At 42.9% G+C, this 21,789-nt stretch overlaps 1 protein-coding gene across 1 annotated transcript; it reads left to right on the top strand.

The window, feature by feature from the left end:
• Nucleotides 1-542: 542 nt before the first annotated feature.
• Nucleotides 543-13,486, top strand: GCM2 (glial cells missing transcription factor 2). The gene is made up of 5 exons (XM_008146116.2): nt 543-632; nt 4,213-4,465; nt 4,598-4,710; nt 11,138-11,263; nt 12,548-13,486. Exons 1-5 carry the CDS (start codon nt 543-545, stop codon nt 13,484-13,486), a joined length of 1,521 nt encoding a protein of 506 aa, XP_008144338.2.
• The last annotated feature ends 8,303 nt before the right edge of the window (nt 13,487-21,789 follow it).

The following is a 21,789-nucleotide window of genomic DNA, read 5'->3' on the forward strand; positions in this document are numbered from 1 at the left end:
GGTTAGAAAGAAAAGAAGGACAAAAAAAAAAAAAGAATTTCAATATAAATGAGGCGTTCCAACCTCCACACCTCCACCCTCGCCCCTTAACATCCTGGCCTCAGTTTCCTGTCACCTAAGGGCTCAGCCTTCCCCTCCTGTTCCTATTCTGTCCGGGAGGGGTGACCGGCCCTGCTGGTGCGGGACCTGAGAGCTGGAGGGAGAGTAAAGGCGGAGCAGGGGAGGGGAATCGTTATAAGTGTGCGGGCAGCTGCCTGGCGCCTTCAGGACCGAGGCCCACACCTGGGCTCCACCCGGGTCCTCAACCCCCGTGGATTTCCTCTCTCTCTCTCTCTCTCTCTCTCTCTCTCTCTCTCTCTCTCTCTCTCTCTCTCTCTCTCTCTTTCCCTCTCCCTCTCCTTCCCACTCCCTCTCTCCCAATCTCCACTTTTTTTTTTTTTTTTTAAGAGGGGGAAAATTCACCTGGAGCGCCTCTAGATTTGTTTTCCTCTGGTATCTTTCAGGATCCTTGCGGGAGACGGGCCGGCCGGCAAGGTGGGCAGATGCCAACGGAAGCGGGGCAGAAGGCGGACTGTGTGCGCTCCCACGGGATGAAGCTCAGTTGGGACATCAACGACCCGCAGATGCCTCAGGTGTGTGACACCCGGCGTGAGCGCACAGGCAGTGCTGTCCATCCAAAGAAGGAGGGTGGCTTTCAAGTCCTTGCAGAGACTGTGGACAGAGCATACACAAACACACATGCCAAGAAACACGTGAGAGTCCTCAAATGTAGATGGACTCTACAAAGGGCAGAGCTGGGTTTCTAGATGTAGCTTTGCCTAGCTCTTCCTTATGGCCTGTCCCAAAACATGGAAAGCAGTGGAAACTGTCCATCAGGCTCCACCTTTCCAGTCCTCTGGGGGGGAGAGGGGGGCGGGGATGCCTTGTTCCTCACTTTCCTTTAACCAAGGTCGAAATCAAGTGATTCTCTCCTTTTCCATTCTTTGAAATCCGTGAGAAAGCTAGGGGAGAATCTCATAGCACTGCTTCACATGCAGCAAACATGTGAGACGGGACTGTAATCCCTGTGAGGGGAATGGTGAACAAATAGCATGCCTTAGACGATTTATTCAGATTCCCGGGGGTGCTGTCTGGATGAAGCATGGCTCCTGGGAAACTCCAGTCATGCCCACAAGGCCCCTGGAATCCAGATTTTGGACATAACTTCTGGGTTTACTTTAATGACAAGAAAATCTCTGTCCTCTTAGGATGGATTTGTTTTAATGGAACAAAGTGGTTTGGAGCCACGTCCAGGGAATTTATGCTTTGTCATACTGGTTTGGGGCAAAAACTGAGGAGTAACTTTATTTTTTTTTTAATATTTTTATTGAGGTATTATATGTGTACATATCTTACTATTACCCCCCCACCCCACACCCACACATGCCCTCCCCCCCCAGAGTTTTGCGTCCATTGTTTATGCTTATATGCATGCATACAAGTCCTTCGTTTGATGTAACTTTAAATTAAAGTCCCGGGTGTAGGTGGAGGGAGAGTGTGAGTAGCCTCCCAAGCATTTACAAAAGTGGGCTTCCCTCACTGTTGTGGCATGGGAGTGAGAGACTTCTTTCTACTAAGCATCTAACATGTGCCATATAGTTGTTCAGATGGATAGCAATTCATTAGCAAAGTTGTGTAGCCTCTCAAAGAGATCAGCTCTTTTTTGGATGTGTTTTTTGTAGAAAGTTTGTTCTTATTGGTTTTAAAGTCTGCCTACTTTACCGTCAAACTGTATCATTTTTGTGAGAGTAGACCACAGGACAGCAAGCACATCTCATTCTCGCTGACTTCAGTCCACATAAATTTTCATAGGAAAAAAGCTAATCTTGCATTTTAGAGCCACAGCCAAATAATGAAAATATGGCTCCCCTCACGAGCATTTTCTAGACTTCCATAAATGTAATTTTTCCTTTGGAGACTGGTTCTTAAGCAAGGGAGTGCGTGTTACATCTCAAAGGGGGCAGTTGCACTGGGCTATATAAAGAGCACTGGAAAAATTTAGGCTTCTAGCCCTGTTTTGGCTAATTGAAGGAGCAAGAGCTAAACTGGCTTGTATGACCTTGAGGTAGTTATTGAATTTGCCTGAGTCTCAGGCTACTCACCTGTCATCAAGGGGCAAAACTAGATAACAATCTTAAGCTCTCTGCCAGGCCAGCTGTGGCGTTCAGCGTGTGCATGTTTGTCTGTGTCTGAGTGCATGCACTCGCACGTGCCAACACATTAGAGCAAATGAAACCCAATCCTGGAGTCCTCCATTCTTGTTTTGACTTAAAAATACCGTCTCTGTGGCTTCATTTTCAGTGTCACTACTTTAGTAGCTGGTGTGAGGCATGGGAGTCTAGGTAGTCTGTATACAGGGCAGCACTAAAAAAATAATCTGTTCTGGAAAACTTTCAATTTGTTATTAAGGTCCTTAAATTGAAATGTTCACTTTAACAAGCTATTAGCATTTAGTATGAACTTAGAGTTGATAGCACATCATTGTATATTTCATTTGTCACTGACCTTAAGTCAATCTATTAATTTATTTCAATTATAATATTTCTAGACAAGATAATAATGCCTATTAGTAATAATAATGATTTCAACAATATCTCTGTGCTTTGGAAACAAAATTGCCCATTTACTTATTACTGTTAAAATGTACAAAACTAACAATGTGTGCAAGTCTGAATTGTCCAACTGAGAATACTTTTGCTCTGCAAATGCTGGATCCCATTCTCTGGGGTGGTGGGAGGGAGAGACGTTGAATGTCTTATTGCTGTGGTAATACTCTTCTGAGCCTCTGTCACACCAGTAAAGCCAGCGGGGGCTGGCTGCACAGCCTTCTGTTTAAATCCCAGCTGTGCCACTGTAGAAGGTCCCTCTCTCACTTCCACGTCCTTATCTAATACATCAGAGTAACACTGCACCTCATGCAACATTGCTGTGCGGATTACAGATACTGCATTAATGTGGCTTTGTGGGCCATACTGTCTCCGTCCTAAATCCTCAATTCTGCATCGTAGTGTGAAAATAGCCATAGACGATACATAGACTAATGGACATGGCCATACCCAATACAGCTTTACTTATGGATACTGAAATTTGATTTTCATATAACTTTCATGTATCAAATAATATAATTTTTAAAAAAATTTCCCCCAACCATTAAAAAATATAAAAACCATCCTTAGCTTGTAGACTGTACTGAAACCTGTGGCAGGCTGGACTTGGCCCACAGTCCCTTGTCTACTGAGCTCTGTCTGTACCAGGTACTTTTAGGGCAGGGGTCAGTAAGTGCTAATTGAAGGGTAATTTTATATTAAACTCATATGTAAGAAAGACATTGCAGTTTAATAATGCGTAATATGATACAACATTATTGCAGCCATGTGGCTCTCTGTTGAGAATGACATTCCCGGTTGCTCTGGGGAGAGGTCCAGTTCTCAGCAGGCTTCCTCCCAGTGCCGGGGTTTACCTTGATGGTCAGGCCCTTCATCACAACGTCCTTGAACACCTGGAGAGCTAAACTGGGAGGAACGTCGGAAGTTGTTCCTGCCTCTCTGATGTTGCTCTGGGTGTCACTGCTGATGTGACTGACAGGTTTGGAACAGAGCCAGGAGTTTTGAAGAAAAAGTGCTGGATTGAAGTAAAGCTATTTACAGTCTCAATTGCAGGCCAGTAAGAGAGCATCCCAATCACTTTTTGCCCTGGTTCTTTGATACTTAATCTGGAAATGTTTTCAGCATGTAAACACACAAAACGTGGTATAACATGGTGACGAGGAGAAGAGGCCCTGGAGTCAGGCTGCGAGGGCTCACATCCTAGAGCCAGGTCTTACTAGCTGTGTGACTTTGGGCAAGTCAGTTCACCTCTCTGGCCCCATTTATTAATAGGTAACATGGGGAGAATAATACTACCTATTGCTTGTATGTTATGAAGTGTAGATGAATTGATACATGTACAGCATTTAGAAGATAAGCACTATATTAACATCAATTAGCCAAGTGTCAGTAAACTATTACAGACAGGATGAGTAGCATTTGTGATGGCACCGTTTCTGAGTTTTACATTTCCGAATCCAAAAGGGACCAGTTTTTACTCTGATATGCTCGGAGAAAATTAAAAGCGCAGTGTGCTGGGTTTGGTCTCGGTAGACTTGACCGCCCTGCCTTTTGTGCGCCTGTCCAGGAGCCAGCCCACTTCGACCACTTCTGCGAGTGGCCTGATGGCTACGTGCGCTTCATCTATCGCAGCGATGAGAAGAAGGCGCAGCGCCACCTGAGCGGCTGGGCCATGCGCAACACCAACAACCACAACGGCCACATCCTCAAGAAGTCCTGCCTGGGCGTGGTGGTGTGTGCGCAGGCCTGCGCCCTGCCCGACGGCTCCCGCCTGCAGCTGCGGCCTGCCATCTGCGACAAGGCGCGGCTGAAGCAGCAGAGTGAGGCCCCGAGGCCTGGGGCGGGGGCGGCCTTGCAGTCCTGAGTTCCCTCCATCCAATAATCTCCCTTCTGTTCTTTCGAAAGGGTCTGGAGTTGAGCCGTTGTTAATATTCTCCCCTCTGGCTTTGCAGAGAAGGCATGCCCCAACTGTCATTCCGCTTTGGAGTTGGTTCCCTGTCGAGGGCACAGCGGATACCCAGTAACCAACTTCTGGAGGCTTGATGGCAACGCCATATTTTTCCAGGTGGTTGGGGGGACACCACCGTTTCCGATGCATATTTTCACCATACAGTAGAGACCAAACCACCTGCCCTGTGCCTTAGGAACTCGACCAAACCAAATACAGCTCCGTGGCCAGAAGTAGGAGCTGGGTCTCCCAGGGCCTTTTCAGGCTCCTGGGATAATTAGTGTGCTCCTTCCTACTGTGTGCTCTGCAAGGGCAACAGGTGGTGAGCATGTTGTAGTCAGTTTATTTAATATGGTGAAAGGACTGTGGGTAATCTTTGAAGGTGTCTATCCTTATTTTTTTAAATACATTTTTATTGACTTCAGAGAGGAAGGGAGAGGGAGAGAGAGATAGAAACATCAATGATGGGAGAGTATCATTGACTGGCTGCCTCCTGCACGCCCCCTACTGGAGACTGAGCCCACAACCCAGATATGTGCCCTGACCCGGAATGGAAACTGACCTCCTGGTTCATAGGTTGACACTCAACCACTGAGCCAAGCCAGCTGGCAGATGTCTATTATTGATGCTGTTTTTTATTTTATTTTATTTTTAATTTTATTTTGTTGTTTAGAGTACTACAAATAGTAGTACATATATCTCTTTTTTTCCCCATTGACCTTCGCCCTGGCCTCCCCTAACCCCCCCCCCCCCCCGGCACATGACCTCACCCGACCACCCTCCAACACCCCCACCCCAGTGTCTTGCGTCCATTGGTTATGCTTATATGCATGCATACAAGTCCTTCTGTTGATCTCTAACCTCCCCCCTCAACCCTCCCCAGCCTTCCCGCTGTAATTTGACAGTCTGTTTGATGCTTCTCTGCCTCTGTATCTATCTTCTTGTTCATCAGGTTATAATGTTCTTTATTATCCATAAATGAGTGAGATCATGTGGTATTTTTCTTTCACTGACTGGCTTATTTCACTTAGCATAATGCTCTCCAGCTCCATCCATGCTGCTGCAAATGGTAAGAATTCCTTCTTTTTTGTAGCAGGGTAGTATTCCATTGTGTAGATGTACCACAGTTTTCTAATTCACTCATCTGCTGATGGGCACTTAGGCTGTTTCCAAATCTTAGCTATTGTAAATTGTGCTGCTATGAACATAGGGCTGCATATATCCTTTCTGATTGGTGTTTCTGTTTTCTTGGGCTATATTCATAGAAGTGGTATTCCTGGGTCAAATGGCAGTTCCATTTTTAATTTTTTGAGGAAACGCCATACTGTTCTCCACAGTGGCTGCACCAGTCTGCATTCCCACCAGCAGTGCAGGAGGGTTCCTTTTCCTCCACATCCTCTCCAGCACTTGTCGTTTATTGATTTGTTGATGATAGCCATTCTGACAGGTGTGAGATGGTACCTCATTGTTGTTTTGATTTGCATCTCTCAGATAATTAGTGACTTTGAGCATGTTTTCATATGTCTCTTGGCTTTCTGAATGTCCTCTTTCGAAAAGTGTCTATTTAGGTCCTTTGCCTATTTTTTGATTGGATTGTTTATCTTCCTTTTGTTAAGTTGTGTGAGTTCCTTGTAAATGTTAGAGATTAAACCCTTATCGGAGATAACATTGGCAAATATTAGAGGCCCGGTGCATGAATTCGTGCATGGGTGGGGTCCGGCCAGCCTGGCCAGGTGGAGGGGATATGGGTGCTTGGCCAGCCTGCCTGCTGGTCAAACTCCTGGTCGAGGGACAATTTGCATATTAGCCTTTTATTATATAGGATATATACACTGAGTAGCCAGATTATTATGCATTCAGAGATCATAATAATCTGGCCACTCAGTGTATGTTCTTCCATGAAGTGGGCTTTCTTAGTGTTTTGTTGATAGTTTCTTTTGCTGTGCAGAAACTTTTTATTTCGATGTAGTCACATTTGTTTATTTTCTCCTTAGTCTCTCTTGCCCTAGGATCTGTGTCTGTAAAGATATTGCTACGACATATGTCTGCAATTTTGCTGCCTATGGAGTCTTGTAGGATTTTTATGGTTTCCCATCTTACATTCAAGTCCTTTAGCCATTTTGAGTTTGTTTTTGTGTATGGTGTAAGTTGGTGGTCTAGTTTCATTTTTTTACATGTATCTGACCAAATCTCCTAGCACCATTTATTAAAGAGACTGTTTTGACTCCATTGTATGCTCTTGCCTCCTTTGTCAAATATTAATTGAGTATAATGGCTTGGGTCAATTTCTGGGTTCTCCATTTTGTTCCATTGGTCCATATGTCTGTTCTTATGCCAGTACCAGGCAGTTTTGAGAACCGTGGCTTGCTAATATAGCTTGATGTCTGGTATTGTGATCCCTCCAACTTTGTTCTTCTTTCTCAGGATTGCTGTGGCTATTTGGGATCTTTTTTTTTTATTCCAGATGAATTTTTGGAGAGTTTGTTCTAGATCTTTGAAATATGCCATTGGTATTTTAATAGGTATTGCATTGAATCTATAGATTGCTTTAGGTAGTATAGACATTTTAATGATGTTGATTTGACCAATCCATGAACATGGTATGTTCTTCCATTTGTTTATGTCTCTCTCTTTCTCTTTATTCAATGTCCTGTAGTTTTCCAAGTACAGGTCTTTTACGTCCTTAGTTAAGTTTATTCCTAGGTATCTTAATTTTTTTGGTGCAATGGTAAATGGGATTGTTTTTCCATTTCTCTTTCTGTGAGTTAATTATTGGTGTATAAAAAGGCCATAGATTTCTGATTGTTAATTTTGTATCCTGCTACATTGCCAAATTCATTTATTAGGTCTAGTAGTTTTTTGATGAAGTCTTTGGGGTTTTCTATGTATAGTATCATGTCATCTGCGAATAAGGACAGTTTTACTTCTTCTTTTCCTATTTGGATGCCTTTTATTTCTTCTTCTTGTCTAATCGCTATGGCTAGTACTTCTAGTACTATGTCAAACAGGAGTGGTGAAAGTGGGCATCCTAGTCTTGTTCCTTTTCTTAGGGAAAATCGGTTTAGTTTTTGCCCATTGAGTATGATGTTGGCTATGGCTTTGTCATATATGGCTTTTATTATGTTGAGGTATGATCCCTCTATTCTCACTTTGCTGAGAGTTTTTATCAAGAAAGGGTGTTGGATTTTGTCAAATGCTTTTTCTGCATCAATTGATATGATTATGTGATTTTTGTCTCCCAGTTTCTGTGATGTATCACATTTATTGATTTGTAGGTATTGTACGATCCTTGCATCCCCAAAATAAATCCCACTTGGTCATGATGTATGATCTTTCTAATGTATTGCTGAATCCAGTTTGCTAGAATTTTGTTGAGGATTTTAGCATCTATGTTCATCAAAGATATTGGCCTGTAGTTCTCTTTTTTTGTGTTGTCTTTATCTGGTTTTGGGATTAGGGTGATGCTGGCTTCATAGAAAGAGCTTGGAAGTGTTCCTTCCTCTTGAATTTTTTGGGATAGTCTGAGAAGCATAGGTTTTAGTTCTTCTTTGAATGCTTGGTAGAACTCCCCTGTAAAGCCGTCCAGACCAGGGCTTTTGTTTGCTGGAAGATTTTTGATTGCTGTTTCAATTTCTTCGGTAGTTATTGGCCTATTAAGGTTTTTTTATTCTTCTTGATTGAGTTTTGGGAGCTTGTATTTTTCTAAGAATATGTCTGTTTCATCTAGGTTGTCCATTTTGTTGGAATAGAGTTGTTCATAGTATTTTTTCATAATCATTTGTATTTCTGTGGGATCGGTTGTTACTTCACCTCTTTCATTTCTGATTTTGTTTATTTGGGTCCTCCCTCTTTGCTTCTTGATGAGCCTGGCTAGAGGTTCATCAATCTTATTTATCCTTTCAAAGAACCAGCTCTTGGTTTTGTTGATCTTTTGTATTGGTGGGGGGTTTTATTGTGTGTGTGTGTGTTTGTGTGTGGTTTTTTTGTTTTTTTTGTTTGTTTGTTTTGGTCTCTATGTCGTTTATCTCCACTCTGATCTTTATTATTTCTTTCCTTCTGCTTATGCTGGGCTTTTCTTGTTGCTCTCTTTCTAACTCTTTGAGTTGTAGGGTTAGATAATTTATTACCATTGTTTCTTGTTTTTTGAGGTAGGCCTGTAGAGCTATCAACTTCCCTCTCAAAACTGCTTTCACTGTGTCCCATAGATTTTGGATTGTTGCCACGATGCTTTTTATTTCTTCTTTGATCTCTCTGGTAACCCAGTCATTGTTTAATAGCATGCTATTTAGCCTCCAGGTGTTTGATTTTTTTCTAGTTTTATGCCATTGTGATCTGAGAAGATGCTTGATATGATTTCTATCTTCTTGAATTTGAAGAGACTTTTCCTATGTCCCAACATATGGTTTATCTTTGAAAATGACCCATGTGCACTTGAGAAGAATGTATATTCTGTTGCTTTGGGGTGGAATGTTCTGAAGATGTCAATTAATTCTACCTGATCTAGTGTGTCATTTAGAATTGATATTTCTTTGCTGATTTTTTGTTTAGAGGATTTGTCCAGTGGTGTGAATGGGGTATTAAAGTCCCCTACTATGACTGTATTGTTGTCAATCTCTTCCTTGATATCCTCCAGAAGTTTTTTTATGTATTTGGGTGCTCCTGTATTGGGTGCATATATGTTTACCAGAGTTATATCTTCTTGCTGGATTGCTCTCTTTAGTATTATGAAGTGGCCTTCCTTATTTCTTGTTATGTCCTTCACTAATTTGTCAGATATAAGTATTGCTACCCAGCTTTTTTTTTCATTTCCATTCACCTGAAATACCTTTTCCCACCCCTTCACCATCAGTCTGTGTGAGGTCTTTGTTCTGAGGTGGGTTTCCTGTAGACAGCAGATATATGGTTCATGTTTTCTTATCCACTCAGCTACCCTATGTCTTTTGATTGGGGCATTTAATCCATTTACATTTGAAGTTATTATTGATAGATACTTGTTTGTCGCCATTTTTATTTTTTATGCCTGTATTCCTTCTTCGCTTCCTATTTCTTCTTTTTACAGCTGACCCTTTAGCATTTCTTGCATTGCTGGTTTGGTGGTGACAAACTCCCTTAGTCCTTTTTTGTCTGTGAAGCTCCTGATTTCACCCTCAATTTTGATTGATAGCCTTGCTGGGTACAGTATTATTGGATTCAGACCCTTCCTTTGCATGACTTTTTATATTTAATTCCATTCCCTTCTGGCCTGATGTGTTTCTGTTGAGAAATCAGTCGCTAGTCTGATGAGGGATCCTTTGTAGGTAACTTTCTGTCTTTCTCTGGCCACTTTTAAGATTCTTACTTTGTCGTTGGTGTTTGCCAATTTAATTATAATGTGCCTTGGTGTCAGTCTTTTGGGGTTTATTTTGTTTGGGACTCTGTGAGCTTCTTGGACTTGTGTGAGTTTTTTCTTCCCTATATCAGGGAAGTTTTCTGTCATTATTTCTTCAAACAGGTTTTCTATTCCTTGCTCAGTTTCCTCTCCTTCTGGCACCCCTATTATGCAGATGTTGTTTCGTTTCGTGTTGTCCCAAAGTTCCCTTAGGCTCTCCTCCTGTTTTTTAAGTTTTTTTTCTAGATGCTGCTCTGCTTGAGTATTTTTTCCTACCTTGTCTTCTTGCTCACTGATGTGGTCCTCCACTTCTTCTAGTCTACTGTTGATGCTTTCTATTGAATTCTTTATTGCAGTGATGTCATTTTTCATTTCTTCTTGGTTCTTCTTCATTTCCTCTTGGTTCTTACATATATTGTTGAATTTGTCTTCCAACCTTTTCAGCGACCTTGTGACCATTTCTCTGAATTCTTTCTATGACAAATTGCTTGCCTCCATTTTGTTTACTTCCTTTTCTGGTAATGCCTCCTTTTCTTGTGTATGCAGGCTGTTTCTTTGTCTCCCCATGATCTCTCCTCTTGGGTGTCTGGTTATGTAGCTCTCTCTCTCTCTCCTGCGTTGACTTTCTCTGGGCGAAATCTGACCTTTCTATGAGAAGTTGCATAGCTCGTCCAAATCCATATATTCGTGCTGCTTGAGGCCCGGTTTTTGTGGGTTCGTAGCTGGTCTCTAGGTGTTGTGGTTGTAGAGTCCCAGTAGTTATCCGATTCTTCCCGGTTGAAGGTAAGGCTATGCTTCCGATCACAGCCCCTCTCCCCTTCAAGATGGCTTGGTCTCTGCGGCAGAGCCAGTCACACCAGGAGAGATTTCAGCAGCAGTGACGGCTTCCTAGTCAGGGGAGCCTGGTCTGGCAGTCGCCAACAGTCCCTTGGAATATAGCTGTCCCTCACTCACAAATAGATACTCCCCGTACATCCACACACTCTCCTTTCGTTCTCTCACTCACACACTATCTTGCAGCCGGCCTTCCTGTCAGCAGCCATCTTCAATCTTGATGCTGTTTTATTAGTTCAAGACATTTTTTCCTGTCAGTTTGAAAAAACAGACATGAACTTGGGATCTTGGGAAAGACATAATTTTTACTAATATCTCCAGTTTCCTTCCCTATTAATGCAGGCCAAGGGGGTTCATGATCACCCAAGACCAGAGAGTAAATCAGAGACAGAAGCTAGAAGAAGTGCCATCAAGAGACAAATGGCCTGTTCTTATCAAACCCAGAAAAAGAGAATTCGAGGACTGGAGGTAATGGGAAGCTGACATTACTTTGTGGTCTGTATTTATTTTCATCACAACATATACTCGTAATTATGTAAAATGTTAAGGTCAGACATTAATTTAAAAGGTTTGATTATCTGTGAAAGTTGTGTATCTCCAACAAAATGTCATGGAATTAACATTTTGGATAGTGTTTCCAATTTCATATCTTCTCTTTAAAAAAAAAAAAGCAAACTATCTACACAGTCAATACTACAGTGAGTATGCTGACTTCCTGATACAAGGACAGCTATATGTTGGTACTAAAGAAAGATATATGTGCATGCCAACAGTGAGTTCACATGCATCCTTGAGAGAGCCCTTTACATTATTTACATAGAACAGATAGCATTTGTTTGGCCAGCTAGACCCAGTTTGGCTTTTCAACCAAAGCATGCCAAGCAGGCAGACTGTTAGTCTGAGGATAAGAGAAACAGGCATTGTTTGAGCTCTTTCTATGTGCTAGGCACATAAGTTCTAAAGTTTCACACATGAGACGTTCACAAAAGCCTGAAGAGAAGGTTACTATTATTGAGCCCCATTTTTAAAATTAGGAATCTGAGATTCACAGAGATTAAGTAACTTGTTCAATTAATGAGGAACAGAATCAGGATTTGAACCCTGATCTGTGTCAGGTTCTGAAATCTCCACTCCTACAAACATAGTATAGGGGAGAACAGGACCATCTGCCACTCAGACCCACGCTTGCCTGGCTACTGTGGACCCCCGTGCAGCCATGTGTTATTCACACCTGAGCAAGCTCCAGCTATGCAACCCCTGGACCAGGAGCCCAATTCATGTCCTAAGCTGTGTAGTGCTCACAACACAGAACCCACCAATTGGAAGTTTTTTTAAATATATATATATATATTATTTTAGAGAGAAATATATATATATTAATCTATATATATTATATATATATTAATGCTATATATATAATATAATAATGCTATATATATATATATATATATATATAAAAACATATATATTATTTTAGAGAGAAAGGGAGAAGGAGAGCGATAGGAATATCAATCATGAAAGAGAATCATTGATTGGCTGCCTCCTGCATGCCCCTTACTGGGGATTGAGCCCGCAACCCAGGCATGTGCCCTGATCAGGAATCGAACCATGACCTCCTGGTTCATAGGTCGATGCTCCACCACTGAGCAGCACAGGCTGGGTGGAAGTTGATTTTTGGTTGGTTGGTTGGTTGGCTACTATTACAGGTGAGAGTTGCATTTTATTTACAAATAAAAATGTATATCTTTTTAGGCAGGAGAGGATCAAGACAACAGTGGACATTTCAACAATATACCTCCCCTGGAAAATCCAGAAGAATTTGATATAATCTCTGACACTGGCTTTCCTATTCTAGGGCAGTCTTGCTTTTCCTTCCAAAACTCTGACGCTTATAAAGCTACCTGTGACCTAGCCACCTTTCAAGGAGACATAATGCCACCCTTTCAGAAATATCCAAACCCAAGAATCTATTTGCCTAGGTCTCCTTGCAGCTATGAATTGGCAGGTCCTGGTTATATAAATTCGAATGCATATTCCACCCTGTATAAAGATTCCAGCAGCAACGCTAATGACACAGACTGGATCCACCTGAATGCACTACAGTATAACGTCAAGTCATACAGCAGCTTCCAGAGCAGCTGTGATTTCACCAGTAAACAATATGGCTGGAAACCAGCTCTTGGAAAACCTGGCCTTGGGGAGAGGACTGACCCTGGCCAGTTCCAGGCCATGGCCACTCGCCCCTCTTATAACGCAGAGCTTCCCGGTAGGTACCTCACCACACCCCCACCAGGTGCTCCAGCCCTACAGACGGTGATCACTACCACCACCAAAGTGTCCTACCAGGCTTACCAGCCGCCAGCTCTGAAATACTGTGACAACGTGCGGGAAGCTAGGAGTCTTTCGGGCTGTAACTATGCTTCTGAAAACACCCCGATGCCCATCTATCCAGGAGCCTTGGACCTTCCAGCTACGGTCACCAGGGCAGCCTCTCCATCAGTGTCACTTCCCTTGAAAATTCCAGGAGATTGCAGGGCCATCAGACCCACTGTGGCTTTTCCTCAGGAGTCAGCTCCTTCCAGGACAGACCGAGCAGAGATCTGGGATGTGTGTGCATCCGGACTGGGGTCTAGAATCAGTTATTCAGACAGAGTTAGTCCATTCTTTAGCTATGACAATGAGGACTTTTAAACAGCAAACCTGTTCACAACATAATCTTGGTGGCCAGGCTGGCAATGGAACAGGAAATGGCAGCTCTCTCATGTTGAGTTGGGAAATTTATGTCGTACAACATTTTTAAACCCACTATACTACACAGAATAAGGTCTGGAATGTGACTTGGTTAAATGAACAAATGAGCAAACTGGAGACCACAAAGATTGACTACAAGTTAAACCTGGTTCTCATTCTAAGACTTTTCCCATTAGACCGTATTAGAGAATCTTCATTTGGCACTTTGAGGTTGTCAAACAGCTTCAGGAAGAAATCTTTACAATCTTATCTCTGGAGTCACTTCTCAGGATTTTTATTTAGCATTTAAGACCTGTTAAAATAGTTTCAGGTAGTAATTTTGATAACTTTACCTCCAAATTTTTTGTCTACAGCTTTTTAAAATATTTACACTATTGCAATGATAAAATGCAGTTATTTTTAAGATAATTTGTTTTCCTTTGTCAGCTGAATAGCTTTTATTAGCATTGACAAATGTCTTCATAACAGAGACAGCCTAATTATGATGTGTACTTAATGGATTATTATTATACTATTACTCTAATATACTAATTACTAGAGGCCCGGTGCATGAAAATTCATGCACTGGATGGGGGTCCCTCAGCCCAACTTGCTCCCTCTCACAGTCCGGGAGCCCTCAGGAGTGGAGGCGACCTGGCAATCAGGGGAAGGTGATGCCCCCATCACACCTCTGCTGCTGCCACTGCCGGCAGCGCAAGCCTCGGCTGGCCCTGGTTATCTGAGCCTCGGGTGGCCCTGGGCGGCTGGGCAGCCGCCATCTGAGGCTTGCCTGCACCTCAGGCCAGTCCTTGGTGGCTGGGGGGCTGAGGGCAGGTCTGGCCGCACTATGTGCCTGCCACACCCACCCACCCCCCTCCCACCCCCAGCTGGGCTGAAAGGACTGTGGGACTCTGGTAGCAGCAGGCGCAAGGAGCAGCCGGACCTGCCCTCAGTCTGCTCTGTGCGCCTGCCACCCCCTCTCCAAGTGGGGCTGAAAGGACTGGGGGACTCTGGCGGGGCTAAGGGGACTGGGCACTGCCATCTTGTGGCTATGGGTGCCACCATCTTTGTGATGGTGTGATAGTCAATTTGAATATTCCCTCTTTATTAGATAGAATTATTATACTAATTATAGTCTTTCTGATTAGGTTTTAAAATTAGAATTGAGATATTTTAGTCAAAAATAGCTTACCATTCCTTTGTTACTTCTCATAAATGTAATTGATAATGTTGTTCAATTAAATGTAATAAAGAAGCTTTAGAGTAATGTAGCTGATGCTTAAGTTATTTCAAAACAAATAGAAAAAAATATTGTTCATATTATGACCTGAGAAACAGTTGTTATAATAGATGAGAACATATTACCTTCTTTAACAGTGTTGTTTCACCTCCCTCATTTACATATTGGAACTAACCAATCCCTGTTAACCTAGCCTACAATACTTTATTTGCATGAAAGAATTACATTTTCTGGGTTTTGCTTTTATAAACCCTGCCTTTGTTCTCTCTGGAGCACAGTTTAGGTTGTTACCTGACTCTGTGTCTCTGGAGCTACAGCTCCTTTCACTCAAATATTCTTTATTACAATCTAAATTTAATTTTGGTTTACACCCCCTTCATCCATTTTACCCACCACCACTACCTACCTCTGAGAACTACCAATCTGTTCTCTGTATATATGAGCTCAATTCTATTGTTTGTTTTGTTTTTTAAATTGCATATATAGGTGAAATCATATGGTATTTGTCTTTTCCTGTCTGAATTCACTTAGCATAATGCCTCCAAGGTTCATCAGTATTGTCACATATAGCAAAATTTCATTCTTTTATATAGCTGAATAATATTCCATTATATTATATAAAAAGGTATATATACTTTATATATGTATATATATGTGTGTATGTATATATGTGTATGTATGTGTGTGTGTGTGTGTGTGTGTGTATAGATAGATGATAGATAGATAGATAGATAGATAGATAGATATGCCACATTTTCTTTATCCATTCATCTGCTGTCTTGGCTATTGTAAATAATGCTATAATGAACATGGGGTGCATATATACTTTCAAATTAGTGTTTTCATTTTCTTTAAATAAATAGCCAGAAGTAGAATTGCTGTATCATGTGGTACTTCTATTTTAAATTTTTTGAAGAACGTGCATACTGTTTCCATAGTGGTTTTACCAATTTTCATTCCCACCAATGCACAAGTGTTCTCTTTTCTCCACATCCTCACCCACAATTGCTTTCTTGTTGTTGTTGTTACTCTGATAACCCAAGGATATTTTTCCGTTGATTTTAGAGAGAGTAGAAGAAAAGGGGGAGAGGGAGAGAGAGATACATCAATTGGTAGCCTCCTGAAGGCTCCCTGACTGAGGCAGGATTGAACCTGCAGTGACCTTTTGGTGCTCAGGCTGACACTCTAACCACTTAGCCACACCAGCCAGGGACGTTATATTGTTTTTATTTTTAATTGAATCTTTATTGTTGAAAGTATTACATATGTCCCCCTTCCTCCCCCATTGACCCCTTCTAGCCTGCCCCCACCCCCAAACCCAGGCCTTCACCACCCTATTGTCTGTGTCCATGGGTTATGCATATATGCATACAAGTTCTTCGGTTGATCCGTTCCCACCCACCCACCCTCCCCTGCCTTCCCTCTGAGATTCCACAGTCTGTTCTGTATATTGCTTTTTTATAATAGCCATTCTAACAGGTGGGAGGTGATACCTGCCTTGGTGATACAGTTGCCAGAGTTAGCAAATAAATATACAGGATGTCCTGTTAAATTAGAATTAAGATAAATAATTTTTGAGTGTAAGTAGATCCCAAATATTGCATGAACATACAAAAACTATTCATTGTTTATCTGAAATTCAAATTTAATTGGATGTCCTGTATTTTACCTGGCACTTTTACTTGGTAAAAATATAATTCAATTTCATTCTTGTTCAAAATATGGTGAATGACATTTGATGAACTAAGACTAAAAATGTCTTTACATAAAACAATTGGGTTGTTGAACTTTTCCAAGGAAATAGTATTTATTTTAACTGTATAGTCTACTTAACGAGAGAGAGTTTTTATTTTATCACTCTTTAAAGTATAAACATCATAAACTTAATAAAGATTTTTAACAGCCAAAAATCACCCTTTAATATTTCTACTTACAAACCACATTGAACAGTCAACCATATTCTTCAGCTAATAGTCACTCTATTTATTCATATTTCTATACCACTTGGTTAAAGCAAAAGAGAGTTCTTCATATCATATATCAGTAATGGATCATCCATTAATTAGCCCATTAGAGCTTGGTCTTCTGATCCTCTCATAGCTAAGCTACCCACATAACATTGCGTTTTACAGTTTGATAAATCTTTTTAAAGATGAGTTATCCTGGGGCTGGGGCATGGAGAGAAGAGATTTAAGAAGCTACTCTCAGACCTCAGCCACCCGTGGCTGTCCTGACTCATATACCAGAAAGACATTACTGAGTAAAAATGCCACTGGCTGCCTATGGAGGCTTCTGCCTATGGATGATAAACGTTCTCTTTTCTAATGCCATATATATGTATATACTGAGTGGCCAGATTATTATGATCTCTGAACAGATAATAATCTGGCCACTCAGTGTATATCCTATATAATAAAAGGCTAATATGCAAATTGTCCCCTCAACCAGGAGTTTGACCAGCAGGCAGGCCGGCCAACCGCCCATGTCCCCTCCCCCTGGCCAGGCTGGCCGGACCCCACCCATGCACAAATTCATGCACCGGGCCTCTGGTTACCTGAGCCCTGGGTGGCCCTGGGCAGCTGGGCAGCTGCCATCCAAGGCTTGCCTGTGCCTTGGGCTGGCCCTGGGTGGCTGGGGGGCTGAGGGGACTGGGCGCCACCATCTTGTGGCTGTGGGTGCCGCCATCTTTGAGGGCGGGGCAGTCAATTAGCATATTCCCTCTTTATTAGATAGGATTTCAAAGGGAGAGAGGCAGAGATAGAGAAACATCAATGATGAGAGAGAATCATTGATCGGCTGCCTCCTGCACACCCCACACTGGGGATTGAATCCACAACCCAGGCATGTGCCCTAACTGGGAACTGAAATGTGACCTCTTGGTTCATAGGTTGATGTTCAACCCACTGAGCCACACTGGCTGTGCTCTAAAGCTTCTTAAGGGCTAGGTTTAAAAAAAAACAAACAATAATTGAATAAGCCTTCTGCCTGGAGATGGCTTATTTAATAGACCCTATTATTTATTCAGGTTTCCATAAACTACCTGAATTCTTTCTTTTAACCACTCTAAGCACTATGCCCTTAAAGACGTTTTCTGGCTTTGGCCAATATGTACCAAAAAAAACCCACAAAAAAACACATTAATTCAAGTGCACCCTGAACAGGGACACCAGAAAGGAGCATGCAGAAATCATTCATTCCAGTCTCTGCCTTCAGGCTCGGGTGCTCCTGCAAGCCCAACCATTTCCGCTTTGGGTGTTATTATCCTTATTACACAAATATCACAGTCATCATAGAACTCTAACAAGGGCCCATAAAACTATTTTGGTTTTATGAATGAAAAAGAAAAATCCAAGTTTACCTCAAACAATATCTGCAAAAATGACTGAAAAAGTGTGACCTATTCAACAGAGTATGTTCAATCACCAGCCGTATGCAAAGTGCTCACTCTAGGAATTACAGAGAAGCATCATATGGGGTCTCTGCCTTCAAGAAATTTCTAGTAAGCAAGAGAAATGATACATGCCAAATAGCATGTTAAATAGCAGGTAAGGCTACATTATCATGTGCACTGTAATATTTTTTAATTATTACTAAGAATCTTTCCTTTCTAATTTAGAGTTGTTGAAAACATTAAGCTGTGAATGTGGAATTTGACAGCAGCTGGAGGAGCTAGGCAAAGCAACCTTCTGCCAAAGAAACGATGAAGGGAAGGGAGATTCCGGAGTCCAACCCAAGAGGAAGGGAAGGGGAAGATAAGCAACATTTTCTTTCTTTCTTTTTTTTTTTAACATTTTCTTATCTTCACACTAGAGGACCAGTGCACAAGATTCATGCACTAGGGGAGGGGGAGTCCCTCAGCCAGTCCTGTGCCCTCTCACAGTCCGGGACCCCTCGGGGGATGGGTTTGACTCAGTGGATAGAGCATCAGCCTGCTGACTGAAGGGTCCCAGGTTTGATTCTGGTCAAGGGCATGTACCTTTGTTGCGGTCACATCCCCAGTGGGGAGTGTGCAGGATGCAGATGATCAATGTTTCTCTCTCATCGATGTTTCTAACTCTCTATCCCTCTCTCTTCCTCTCTGTAAAAAATCAATAAAATATATATTTTTTTAAAAAGAATATCTATACTAATAGAAGGGTAATATGCTAATTAGGGCAGACGTCTTCCAGACGACCTTCTGGACAAAGCCGCAGCAGCTGTAAGGACCGAGGTGTGGCTGCGAAGGGCCCAGGCTCAGGCTGGCAGTGGCAGCAGCAGTGGGGTAATGGGGGCAGCACCTTCCCCTGATCTGCCAGGTCACCTCCTACAGAGGGAAACCAGACTGCAGCTTAGGCCGGGGGCCAAGGCAGAGACGGTTAGGGACAATCAAGCCAGCAGAGGAGCAAGTTAGGGTCGATCAGGCCGACAGGGAGGCAAGGTAGGGTCAATCAGGCCAGCAGGGGGGCAAGGTAGGGGTGATCAGGCTGGCAGGCAGAGGGGTTAGGGGCAATCAGGCAGGCAGGCAGGCCAGCAATTAGGAGCCAGCAGTCCCAGATTGCAAGAGGGATGTCCAACTGCTGGTTTAGGCCCGATCCCACAGGCCTAAACCGGCAGCCAGACATCCCCCGAAGGGTCCCAGATTGGAGAGGGTACAGGACAGGCTGAGGGACCCCCCACACCCCCGTGCACGAATTTCATGCAGCAGGCCTCTAGTCCTATATAGTAAAACCCTAATATGCAAATTGACTGAAAGGTGGAACGACCAGTTGTTATGACGTGCACTGACCACCAGGGGGCAGATGTGTTGAGTGTCTGCCCCTGAGAGGGAGGTGACTTGTGGTGGCAACCAGGGGGTGGGGCCAGCCAGCAGGCGGCGCCAGGTCACCAGCCAAAGTGGGTGCCCGTTAGTTGCCCCACAGATGGCCCTGATTGCTGGCCAGGCATAGGGACCCTACCCTATATATTGGGAACAGTCTCTTAGATTTAAAAGTTAAAACCTGGCAAGGCTACTCTAACACTGAAAAACCAGGATGATGCAGCGATGATATGCAAGGACTCTGGCTTGCACATTTTGTGGTCAGCCCTGATTCTGGCACTTATAACTGTGTGACAAAGCCAATTACCTAACTTCTCTCTGCTTCAGTTTTTCCACCCATAAGATGAAAATGGTACTACTGCCTCAGAAGGATCATGTTATGTATTACTTTTTATAATCAGGGCAAAAATAATGTAGCTGCCCATACAACAGCAAGATGCCTTTCACCTGTATGAAAAGTATGGTCACTGGTGCATGCAGCGTTCTGGATTGTGAGAGGGATGTCCGACTGCCAGTTTAGGCCCGACATCCCCAGAAGGGTCCCGGATTGCGAGAGGACACAGGCTGGGCTGAGGGACACCCATGCACTGGGCCTCTAGTGTTCTCAATAAAGAGAAAAATGTTATGTATATTATTTTTTCATTGTTGTTAATCCTCACCTGAGGACATTTTTAAAAAAATATTTTTTATCGATTTCAGAGAGGAAGGGAGATGGAGAGCAATAGAAACATCAGTAATGAGAGAGAATCATTAATTGGCTGCCTCCTGCATGCCCCACACTGGGGATTGAGCCCACAACCCAGGCATGTGCCCTGATTGGGAATCAAACCATGACCTGGTCGATGCTCAACTAATGAGTCACACCAGCCAGGCCCGAGGACATTTTTTCCATTGATTTTTAGAGAGAGTGGGAGTGTGGGTGGGAGGGGAGAAAAAGAGAGACGGGGGGAGAGAGAGAGAAATATCATTGTGAGAGAGATACATTGATTGATTGGTTGCCTCCTGCACAAGTCCCGACAGGGGTCAGGGATCAAACCTGCAACCCAAGTACATGCCCTTGACTGGGAATCAAACCTGAGACCTTTCAGTGCGCAGGCCGATCCTCTAACCTCTGAGCCACACCAGCCAGGACATTATGTATATTCTTATAACTAGGAAATATTAGTGAGAAAGGTAATTTAATGTCCTAATTTTCTCCAGCTCTGCTCCCTGTCTTTCCCCCAGCAAAAAAAAATCTTTCTGCCTAATTCCCTCTAACACAGCAGTAGATATTTGAGGCAGAAACAAATTAAATATTCTTCAAGATGCTGTTAGGAACCCAAAATTTTGCAGAAGTCCTTGAAACTTTAAAAAAAAAAATCCCACCCAATAGTAATTACTATAAACCTTATAAGTTGTTTGTTTGTTTGTTTTTGTTTTGTTTTGTCTTTTTGTTTTTGTTTTTTTTAAAGTCAGATAAATGGCTGCTTGGAAAATTGGCTTCCAATAAATGTCTTTCATCAAGAAATTCACTCCTATCATCCTGCTGTCTTCCACTGGCTATCCACTGGGCACCCCCTGCCAGATGGTTCACACCATCCTCTGGCTATCCACTGGGCACCCCCTGCCAGATGGTTTACACCATCCTCTGGCTATCCACTGGGCACCCCCTGCCAGATGGTTCACACCATCCTCTGGCTATCCACTGGGCACCCCCTGCCAGATGGTTCACACCATCCTCTGGCTATCCACTGGGCACCCCCTGCCAGATGGTTCACACCATCCTCTGGCTATCCACTGGGCACCCCCTGCCAGATGGTTCACACCATCCTCTGCTGAAGCTGAGAGACTTGAGACCTTGTGTTGAAACAGAGAAGGGGAGAACCCTGAAGGCTGCCTGGGTTTAGTCTGGAAGTAGAGGAGAGCCTCCCGTGTGGGACTTGGTAAGGTAGGCATCACCAAGCCTGCTTCTGAGTGTCAGTGCCTTAGCTGGCTTCATCCTCTACTTCCAGGTGAACAGGATGTGTCCGGAGCATCTTGTAGTGCTGGAAAGGAAGGGAGTGCTAAACACACAAACAAACAAACCCCAACAACAACAAACCCCCACAGTGACAGAGGTCATGTCAAAAGGACACAGAAGTTATATGAAAGAGCCCCCAATGGCCAAAGCTGGAACAAGTTAAGAAAAAAATTGTATTGGATTATAAACCAAGATATAAAAAAAATCCATGAGTCCATCCTGATATAAAT

The sequence above is a fragment of the Eptesicus fuscus genome, chromosome 9 (genome assembly GCF_027574615.1).
Source record: "Eptesicus fuscus isolate TK198812 chromosome 9, DD_ASM_mEF_20220401, whole genome shotgun sequence".
Lineage (NCBI taxonomy): Eukaryota > Metazoa > Chordata > Mammalia > Chiroptera > Vespertilionidae > Eptesicus > Eptesicus fuscus.